The sequence below is a fragment of the Varanus komodoensis genome, unplaced genomic scaffold, assembly GCF_004798865.1.
Source record: "Varanus komodoensis strain SLA01 unplaced genomic scaffold, ASM479886v1 scaffold4, whole genome shotgun sequence".
Classification (NCBI taxonomy): domain Eukaryota; kingdom Metazoa; phylum Chordata; class Lepidosauria; order Squamata; family Varanidae; genus Varanus; species Varanus komodoensis.
In genome coordinates this window covers 17,648,195-17,659,523 of record NW_025335941.1, presented here as the reverse complement: position 1 = coordinate 17,659,523, position 11,329 = coordinate 17,648,195, and the positions used below count along the sequence as shown (strand labels likewise).

Here is an 11,329-nt window from a genome sequence, read left to right as displayed (position 1 = left end):
TTTTAACAGCTGTCTTGAGCATCTTTATCTGGGTGCTCCCAAACTATGCTCTCAACATCCTTGCAGCAGGTTCTTAATGGATATGTTGCATGCAGCCATTACTCAGGAACAGAACCACTTAGAAAATCTGACATTATCTTTGCATGTGAATGTGTCTTATTCTTTGTTTTGAAATAAGACAGCAGCGCTTATTTCAAAATGGTAGCAGTGCTTCAGATTCTATGCTACCTTCCCCCCCCCCCCCCCCTTTTTTTTTTTTTAAATGGAGGCACCAAATATTGAACCTGGGACCATCTGCATCCACCACAGCCTTGCCCTTCTAGTTGTTGTTGATCTGCAATTTCTACTCTCCCCTAGCTGAGCAGGGCTGATGGATGTTTCAGTTCAACATGAAGAGGGTTAATGCATTCAATTATGGCTCCACTGTTTTAGATCTTGTGATGGATGATGCCAGTTTTGAGACTTATCAAGCATGTCTGGAGTTAAGACAAAAGGAATCAAGAGGAACTACCTACTTTGGATTCTCAATGCTCTGTTCTACTCCAGAGCCGCCATTGAAGTAGTGGTTCATTGATGTGTTTTAATGCATTTAAGGTGTTTTTGATGTGCAAAAGTGGGTTGACAGAGGTCCAATCACCAATCTAATCTGGGCTCACCATTCTCTTTCCCCTTCATGTGTAGAAGAACGAGGGAACCAGATTCAGTTTCCACAAACAAGTGGTCAGACACTCCAATCCAACCTTGAAATGTAAGGATTAAAAAGAAAGACAGAAAGATGACAGCTGTGTCTTTGATTAGGGTAGAACTCAAGACTTTCAATTCTGCATATGTTTTGAAATGTCTCTGTCAGTCCATCACGTGTAACCTTAAGACTCTCTATCTCTCCACACACACACACAGGTAAGCACACACACTGAGTTTAGTTCTCAGTGCTGGGTGTTAGGGAATCTTGCATACTTTTAAATGAAATGGCAGACACACACTGTATTTAAACGAGGAAACACAGCTCTTTGCAGCTGTGGCAGTCAGGAATGTAGGTAAAAAGCATTAAGTGGAAGGAAGAATATCAATTCATCACTGCAATTGGACTACTAGCTGGTGCCTCTACAAGAAGCATACACACCGAGGGGGGGGGGGGGGGGAGAACCATTTAACATCAGTGCCAAAGAAAAGAGTCAGGATGGGGGAACTGTGTGAACAATATTCTTAGGTATCTTGGGAAATTGCATGTCACTTTCTTCTCAAAAGTTGCTGGTAGTCGTAAGCGCTCCTTTGGGCTCAATGATCTAACTCTATCTAATGCATTATTTTGTTGTTGCCTAGTAACATCACCCAGAAGATTGTATGTGTGATGTCCAAGTGCTTTTTTAAGATAGCAAGATGGAAAAATAGATCTTGGAAGTTTCTATTACCAGCTGCAATTTTATATATTAATTTATGGTTTGGTAAAGATGTTACCAAGATGATCTAAGTGAATAAAAATGAATGCTAACAGGATTAAAAATTGCACCATAATGGTCTACAAGCATTTACCACTTCTATTCTGAATCATACCTATAGTACTGCAAGATTAATTTTAGTGGGTAAAACCAACAATATGGTTACTGGAGTGTTTTTTAAGTAGGAAAAAAAGCTGGTTTCTTTGGAGCTGGAATACCTTGAACATGCAACTGATCAACTGTGTACTAGCTAATGAATTGTCACTATCCATTCCTGAAGGAAATGTCATGCCATTCTTTTGAGCTTACAGAAGCATTCAGCTGGCCACTTCTGGCAACAAAGCTACTTGACTAAATGGAACTTATTTGGAGATTAAAAGCAGTCTATTATATTTTAACATGGTTTCTAAAAATATGAGTGCTTTAAAAACTTTTTTTTTTTGACCAAAAAAGAGGCTCTTTGCTTCATTTTATGCCAGAAATTATCTTACTCTTAAATGTGTCTTTTCCACTTTCTGTATGTTCAGACCTGTATTAGAGTTGCTTATTTGACATCACCATTGGAGAGAGAAGCAGTGCAGAGAATCATTTATTATTCTTTTGAATGAACATAAGAGGGGGTTTATAATTGTTGCAGAAGCTCATTTGAAAATATAGAAATGGTTGCATGAAGAACTGTGCCTAATGACAGTAAACAAAATACCAAATAGATGAGTAATTTTCCTGCAAAGGAATAGGGCAGGGATAAATGAACATTCTCATTGAGATGCGTTTGATGAAGTTGGCTATAACTCATGATAGCTTGGACTAGAAATATATTAGTCCTTAAGGTGCCACATGGCTGTTTTTGTAGCAATAGACTAGCCCAGTCACTCTGAAAATTATTCAGATGCAATAACCTGACTTTTTATCCTGATTTCCCTGGCTATGCTCAATCCTTTCTACTGCCTCTCCGAATAAACATTCCATTGTAATGTTTGTGCCAGATAATTAGAATGATTTAAAATTTACAGATATCACTGAGTGTAAGTTTATTTACATTTAAGCAGCAATCTGATCTAACTTCCGAAAACTAAGTTCAGTTGAAGATATGTAGTAAGGCTTACTTCTGAGGAAATAGACATAGGATTGCATTGTTTTCTGTGAAACACAGTTTCACTGTTTTAATTACTTACACAAAATACTGGGGCACTTCTTTTAGCAGCCATCACCTGCCCAGTATGTTCTAAGCAGTACGTAAATTGTTCTACATAAAGTTCAGTCATGTGTAAAGGAAGGTACATACCTCTTTTGCAACCCATGCATATTTTCTCATCTCTGGATTGGCTGATAAATCCTCTGCAAGTCAAGAAGTAAGACAACAGGAGTAGCCATACCAGCAAACAATAGGAAACATGACTATTGATCAGCAATGGACCTGTTTCTGTTCTGAAAGCAAAAAACAGATGCTCAGATGAAGGCACATTATGTTGTGTGGTCTGCGAGGAGTTGAAGATTTGGCTCTTACCACCTGAAGCAGTAGAGGGTAAATCTGCTTATCCTCACATAATCTCAAGTTCAACCAAATTTTCCTGCAAGGTTTGCTGGTTTAGGAATGTCATTCTCCTTTGTAATGCTCTCTGTTTGGTCAGAAACTAGAGTAAGTTTCTCTCTTTAGGATAGGGAATATCTTTGGGTTGTAAATGGCCATTTATGATTTCATCTATCAAGGTGAAATTCGGGCTGACAGTAAACTCAGTTATGAGGATTATGGTGGAATGAATACAGTGTCAATGAATACAGCTAATGACATGACAGAGGAGCTGGAAAGGAGGTGAATGCAGTCAGGGATCTGATCATTCCAGCTGGAGCAGAACATAGAGGCATACACAAAGCCCTCCAATCACTGGAGAATTACTTCAGCTTGAGTCATATCCTGTGTGGAAGCTTGTGCATGTTGACAGCCACCATTATTATGACACAGTACCAAAAATGAAGGCAGCAGAACAGCTGGTTGGCTTGCAGCCTTTCATTGGGATGCCACTGTAAGCCCTTCTGAATCTTGGACAGATGTTAGCCCTTGATCATGATCCCTGTATTTATATTGCTGCTAGGGACACTTCAAGGCCAGTGAGACATTTTTAGCCTTTGAAGAAAGTACAAAACTTCTGGAAGATATCCAGGTTCATATGAAATTGCAGAGGTGAAAAGACTTAAGGGACCGTTGTTTCATGGTCAAGGAGGAAGGCAAAGAGGATCTTCCTGCTTAAAGCTATTCGGCATGCATAGATCTAGTAATCATTTATCACACATTTTCAACATGTGGCTTGTCTATAGAAAAGCTTCTATTTTTTGAAGGAATTTCAGAAAACAGGATCTTTACCAGATCCCATTTCTTGCTGAGTGCACAAGGCATAAAATAGCACGACAGAGCAATATTGGCAATGACCTCTATGTACAACCTTGGATAGGTGAGTGGGTGAAACAATGGCCTGAGCTGGGCCTTTCCTAGGTTTGCATATTATCCTTGTCACAGAGTGGCAATTGGATCAGTATATGGTGGAGCAGTCTTGACGGAAAGCACCATGCCACCATCACTGGGACCGCACACACTGCCGAAGTCCAAACCTTCCTCGATTACTTATCAACTCTGACTTCAGGAAGGGAGCTCCTTAGAAACACCATCCTCCTCTTTCCTCTAATACCCCTTATTGCTGGGTTGCAATTTTCAGGCTTTGGGACAGCGAGCAGCAAAACAGACTGCTGCTTCTCCACATTCAGCACTGGCGAGTTCCACTAGAAAAGTGTCTTTTGGTGAACAGCATCCTGGTTGTCATACTTAGCAGGGAGACTGGACTATTCATTCTGTAACAATGTGTACAAGCAGGCAAGCAGATCACTCTGAACAGCTGTTACAGAATCACACCACTACAATGTAACTCCTCCAGGAATGTATTTATTTACATTAAAACACTATTATACAAACTGAAAAAAGAGACATTTTTGAGAGAAGGCATGCCCAAGCAAACACCCCTCCTTCCCACTGACATTTTGTTCACTATATTCAAAATGAGGATTCTATGATCCATGTCTACTTGGGGGAAAAAAATACCCACCCAACCCCCAAGTCAGCCCCAAAATACTTATTTCTCAATCCAAATAAAACTCTTGCCCAATGGTTTTATTGGTAATTTATTTATGTAACACAGTGTAGAAAGCTATCAATTCATAAGCAATGATACTGTACAATCATCCTGCAGAAACGTTTGTAGGATCCCCGTTAATTTTTCAACCAGCAGGCACTTTCCCCACCCCCACCCCTATAAAAGTGCTCACAATTAACAGGGATTCTTTTTTTAAAAAAGATGAAAAGATACATGAAAAAAAGTTGACCCCCTTAATGCCTAAGGTGTGCACATAAAACAGGCACAAAGAAACAAATGTGTATTCCCATGATTTCTACATCACTAGTACAGCAGAAGCAACAATCTGTACAATAAAATGCAACTGCAGAGGAAAATAATGTTAACTCATCTGGAATACTTTTCTAAAAAAATCATCTTGACCTTAAAATGCATAGTGATCAGAAAAAGGAAAACTCAGCAAAGAGAAGCAGCTCCACCCCACATACACAGAAAGCATCCCCCATCAAGTTCTTAAAGCATATTTCAATTAGGACTTGATTTCTTTTTTTTTTTTTTCTTTTTTGTGTCACAAATCACAAGAATAATATACAACTGGCTAAGGGCGCTATATGATAAATAATTTGGAAAGAATCTATTCATGCACTAGTTCAGTACAGCTAAACTTTACAGTACACAAAAACATTCATTAATAATGTAATGTAAAGACTGAAATGTAAAGAGAGAGAATACATTACTGATTTTATAATTCAAGTTCAGGCATCTACTTGTGTTACAGCACAGCTGTCAAAAGGCGATAATGAGTAAATAATAAAACAAATGTTTTTGTTTGTTTGTTTCCATATTATTCTCTAACTGAACACCAATGGGCAGTGAAGCAATCATTTGCTGTCCAACTCATGAGGCTGCTGTGGTGTTCTAGTTCTGCATCTGTTCAAAGAACTTGTAGGTTGGATTTTCATAGCCGTTCTGTTGCATCTTAGAAAGGTGGCGTTCCTCTGGCGTCACTGCAGCATCCACCTGAAGCAAGCAGAAGATGACCGTGGTCAGGTTCTGGCAGAGCAGCTCCCTGGCCTCACATTTACAGTGCCTGTCCGCTTTGAGCTGGAGCAAGCATGAATCTGAATGCACTAAAAAGACAGCTAGATAATCAAAAGACACGAAAGCCCCTGAAGCTTGCAAACAATGTCAACGGCAGACGAGCATGCACAGTGACCACAGACCATGAATGTCTTACATCAGGGCAACTGTGAGGACAAGGTGGTAGGCTACACCTGCATTGCTGAGGGTGGCCTAGGGCTACACGCACGCACGCACGCACGCACACACACAGATTCTCTCTCTCTCTCTCTCTCTCTCTCTCTCTCTCTCTCTCCCACCCAGGTCTGCAGGGATGGGGAGGTTTAAATTAACTGTTGCGGGGAGAACTTAAATGCTCTCCCAAGCCAGAACATGGTTTCCTCACCACTATTAGCAACAAAGTGACAGGAATTTCTGTACTTGAATTACTGGGAGGGAAACATTAAAGGGACTGTGACTATTAGCAGCCAGGAAAGCATGATCTGCTCCTGTTCTGGCCAGCTGGATGGTCAGGAAAGTGGGCGTAGCCTGCAGGGTGCTTTAGGTGATCAAAATTATTTATTCCCAGAGAGCCTGGCACTTCCCATTATGTTGAAAAGATTTTGACAAATATATTTTGTTGGTCAAAATTCTTACAGTTCCTACAGCTCAAAATTTTGAAGATTTTATATGGTCCCCTTTGAAGAAAGAGGGCTAGATGAACTATTTTGATTTAAAATGTATTACTAAGAGACCTGTTAATATCTTAAAAAATATATTAGTTCCACAATATCTTGGTTTGCAAGTGAACTTCTGTTACATGATATCTCTAAGTATCTCAAAGGCTATCACAAAGAGGAAGGTCAAGTTATCTTTTTGCTGATCCCAGAGCATAGGACACAGAATAATCAATTTAAGTTGCGACAATGCAGATTCAGCTAGATATCATGAAAAGCTTCCTCTCTGTCAGAGCAATGTGACAGTGGAACCAGTTACCTACAGAGGTCTGGGCTCTCCCACACTAGAGACATTCAAAACTGGACTGTCATGTGAATGGAATGGTGCAAATTCATGTCCTGCAACAGCAGGGGGTTGGACTGGATGGCCTTCCTGGCTCTTTCCAACTCTACTATTTTATGATTCTATGACAGAAAAGCAGAAAGTGTATAAAGATCCTGAAGTGCTACAGTTTTATTTTTCTTAAGAGGCGAAGTGGTTTGCTCCACTCCTGGTAAATCAGAGTAATTCTTCCATTTTTAAAAGGCACTGTCCAATATGCATTTATCAAGTTGGAATGGCCTTAAAGAGCATCACAGCTTTCCACTCCTGCATTTCAGCCTCCAACAGACCACTATTATAACATGTGCTCAGAACCTACACTGATTAACCTCTACTAACAATAATAAAGACTCCTAATCTGCCTTTCCTACCACTCCTCAAAATAAACAAATCTATAACACAAGATATCCATAATGTTATGGATACACCTGGAGTTTGGGACTACAAGTTAATTACCTGACTTATTCATATTTAAACAACTCTTAGTGTTCATATTTACAAAAACGTGAACATTTTGCTTAATTGAATTCTCGGACATAAAATCCTAGCTGTTCCTTGGGTAAAGGGCTCCAAGAAGTATCCAGTGTTAATGGAAATTAAAGTGTAAGTGCTTGTGTGTAATATTGCTTTATATAATACAATTCTTCACTAAATTGCTGCACATATAAAAGGAATTGTCTAAAAAAAGGCCGTCATAGTCATAGTCTTAGAATAGAGCATATACTTGGCATTTACGATTATAATTTGAAATCAGACTCCTAATTCAACTTTCACTCACCTCCACTACGCCATGATGGATAGATGTATATTGTTTCTTTTTTAGCATCACCAAAGTAATAACAATCACTGTTGCAATGACAACACCTCCCACCATTAGTCCAATGATGGCACCTTTGTTTGAACCTACATCCTCAGCAAAGAATACCTAAGAAGAAAAGATAAGGGTAAGAAGTCAAGGTACATGGTTTTCAATGAAAGTTGCAAAATTCTACATTAATAACTCTACAAACCAATGGTTCCTCAGGATTGACCTAGCACACCCAAACTGCAAGTACCTTTGACAGTGATTACATGGAAAATTGATTTAAAGGACTTAACTCCAATTAAGGGCATGGCAGGATCATATATTGAAAAATAAAGTAGGCACCTGGCAGTAGACAGGAACACAGAGATATCAGCAAACTTCCAAAAGCATACAAGACCTAGGGTCCATCCAGCCCTAATGCTTTTATTTTATTTTGCCAATTTCCAGCTTCCTGATGCAGCCTAACTATGCCACATGCAATTCTTTTTCAAAGGGTCCTCCTCCAACTATCAGGAGTGGATTTTTGGGAGGCCCAGCAGTCTCCAGAAAGAAGGCACAGATGCTGAATCCCTGTTCTATTAATGGATCTTTCCTTAGTTTGGGGAAAGGAAGTTGGAATCCAAATACTAGTTATGACCTGGAATATGATTCAGTGTGTCACATTCTTCATACAGAAAAATAGAAATGCTGTGAAATCTTCATAGTTATGGTTATGGAGCATGCAAAAAACTCACTCATTGCTTCTCTTATTTTAATTTGTAACACTGTATGGATGAAACACTGTCAACCATAGGAAAAACTCAGAGGCTTACAACATCCATGCAGAGCGGAAGGAATGATTTTGACTGTTCCGCTGAAGCACTTCAGATGGAAGGAAATGAAGCTGGAACACTGCCAGTTTGCAGGTGCCTCTTCCAAGAATGCCCCCTTTACTCCTTCTCCAACCAAACTTTCCAACCTAAGAGAGCCAGCTGGCACAGAAGGAACTGTGCAAGAGGGAGAGGGGGAGTGGAGCATAACTGCCCAGTCCTCTGAACCCCCGTTTCTGACCTCAGATCTGGGAATCCGAATTATCTTATGCCCCCTCTAGCATCTAGAGACCATAGGGTTGATCTCCCCTTTTATTTTTATATAGCATATTGGTAGATTTTACAATATAGCCTTTTTAAAAAAGTCATTGCATAGTGAATGTCATTTAGGTAAGGGAGTATGGATTGTGAAGTTCTATTTACCTTGAAAAGTCCTGCAGGAATATTAATTTAACAAATAAGGAATATGAACAAATGGAAATACAAAATGAAAAAATAATATAGTGAAGAGCTCAAAAATACATCGTATACAACAAATCAGGTTAAACGTATGGCACTTTATAAATAATAATTTTATTTACTTGGTTGTCACGCTATGCAGTATTTTTAGCACTATTATTTTTTATATATTATCTACGTTATATGGCATCTTTTGTTCAAGGAGTTTAGGATAGCATACTTTCTTTTCAGCCTTTATCCTTATAGAAACATTGTGGGGTTGGTTGGGCCAAGAGGTAGTGAGCAGCTCAAGGTCAGCCTGTGAGCTTCATGGCTTTGAAGGCCTCATTTCAACTTTAAAAGAGAGAGATTGTTCATTCTGGCCCCCATGGCCAAATATCGTTTGAGACTGCTTTCCTGTAGCTACCTTGCTTTCCAAGGATAAATCCTACACCTGCCTGACATGATGGGCGAGGGAGAGGGAATTTAATTTTTCAGACTCCGACCACGGAGGTCCTGTGGTGCTGGCACTCTGGCAGATGATCCTGTGCCCGGGCCCCTTTGCACCTAGTGTGGAATTGGTTGCACTGGCTCCTTGCATTCAAAAAATGCTCCTTGGAAAGGAGCGAGGAGGAGGCCATCTCTGTGTACTGAATCCTAGTGGTGCTGCAGTCACCTTCGTGTCTTAGTGCTTTATTTAGGCAGATGAAAATATTTGTCTAGACAAATGCATAGGGCACAGCATGGCAGACATTGCCTCCTCTGTGCCTTGCTCTGAGTCTGCAGGCTTGCATACTTCAAGGACAGGCAGGGGACATTGGACTGAGCCCTAAACAACACATGTTAATTCAAAGGATTTCAGAGTTTTGAATAGACTTTCTGGATATTTGGTTGGATCCAGATTCAGCAGAGGTGGAACTCTCAGCCCCTCTTTCCCCACAGCATCCTCTCCAGTCTCCCTGCAATGCTGCAAAGGTGATCATGCTGACTGGAGCAAGCTTGGGACATCAGAGGATCCTGAATATTGGGTGCAGGTGCCTTCTCTGAGTCTTCTGGGATCCACAGAAAGCCAATCCTAGATCCAAGCCATTATAAAGGAAAGTGTGTGAAAGATTTACTTTCAGCTTGCGATCAGCAGCTTAGAATTCTTCAAGGACTTAAAAAAATCCTGAAATTAATATAAAGTAGTCCTGTCTCCTTTCCAAAATGGTTACTGAATGAAATTGCAATAGGAATTTAAAAATTGTATAGAGGAGAAACAAAAGCACACTCATTAATTGCTTTATACAGTGGGGTATAGCTCAAATTAATCATGTACCTTCAAAATGATTGCTTATGTTTCAAACTGCACAGAGGCAATTTTGTTTGCATTTCAGTGCAATATTTTATCAACCAGTACACTAGGGGGAGCTGATGCTATTCAATTTTGTGTCAGTTTTGCATTCCCACTGAATATGACTGCATAATTAAAGCATGTGAGAAAAATAAAACAGAATTGCATTAACTGAAATCTGTTTTAGAGTTTGTCTTTCCCTTTTCTCTCCATCACTCTTCAAGATACGAGATACATAAACATGTAGAAATGTTTAATTGGAAGTAGCAAGGAACTTTTTTTTTTTTTTTGCACAGAGGGATCATTTAACTCTAACGCACATTTTATTCTTACTTTCATTTTAATTTGCAACACTATTTTTATTCCAAAAATGAAGTCTCAATATAAGCATTTCATCATTCGTTAAATATTTCATTTTATTTTTACAAAAGAAGAAACAAAAAGCCAGATAGCACAATTAATAATTACTCTGCATAGGAAAAGTTAACCTCCAATACAATATGCTTGACTTTAAAAAATGACAGATGGGGTAGTTGGAGAAAAGAACTGATGTGGGGATTAGAAAATAATTGGAAGGTTTTGCTTCAGCTGTGAACCACAAGAAAAAGCAAGTGTACCAGAAAGTTGAGAATGTAAGAAACTGCCATTTAAGATACAGAATTGGCATTTTCTGCAGACTCCTATAATGAAGGGTTTTAGGGAACTGCTTTCCCTCCTCCTTCCCCTGCATTATTTTGAGCTTCCTGTATTCTCTTCCCCTCCTTCATATTCTTGATCAGGGTTTGAGACTCACAAGAGCACTGTTGCCAAAACTCAAACTTTCTCAGCATTGCTTCTTGTTCAGCCCAATAAGCACTGCTCATTTGGGCTCCACAGGAAGCAATGGCAGCAGATCCCTCCTTTCAACCAGAGACTTCTTAATTACATAAAGAGAAGTGGACCAATTTAAGGAATGAAGTCAGTGCTCTGATGAGGCAAAGCAGAATCCTTCCCATGCCTGCTGCTTAGTTTGTGCCTCCTGGCACTATTTCCCAACCATTTAGTATATAGCATCTATTATTTCAGAAGGTGAATCCTGATTTACAACATGTCAGAAATAAATGGTCCAGTGAATGAAAAGTTTGTGCAAGATATTTTATGCAGGGTGAAGATAAGAAAATATGGATTCTAGAGGTAAGAATTTCCATAGCTGTAGACAAATCCCAACATTATTTAATGTAGCATTTTCATGAAGGAATCTAGAAAAGCATAAAATAAAATTGCCA

The 11,329-nt window shown here is 39.4% G+C and overlaps 1 protein-coding gene across 4 annotated transcripts in view; it reads right to left on the bottom strand.

Annotated features, from left to right (window-relative positions):
* Positions 1 to 4,354: 4,354 nt before the first annotated feature.
* Positions 4,355 to 11,329, bottom strand: part of LOC123029243 (amyloid beta precursor protein) — a 145,731-nt gene continuing 138,756 nt past the window's right edge. For all 4 annotated transcript variants that reach the window (XM_044441927.1, XM_044441929.1, XM_044441926.1 and 1 more), the window contains 2 exons: positions 7,458 to 7,604; positions 4,355 to 5,581 (listed from right to left, as the gene is read on the bottom strand). In XM_044441927.1, coding sequence (XP_044297862.1) covers positions 5,480 to 5,581; positions 7,458 to 7,604 — 249 coding nt within the window. In that variant the 3' untranslated portion in view covers positions 4,355 to 5,479. The remainder of the gene's footprint in view (positions 5,582 to 7,457; positions 7,605 to 11,329) is intronic.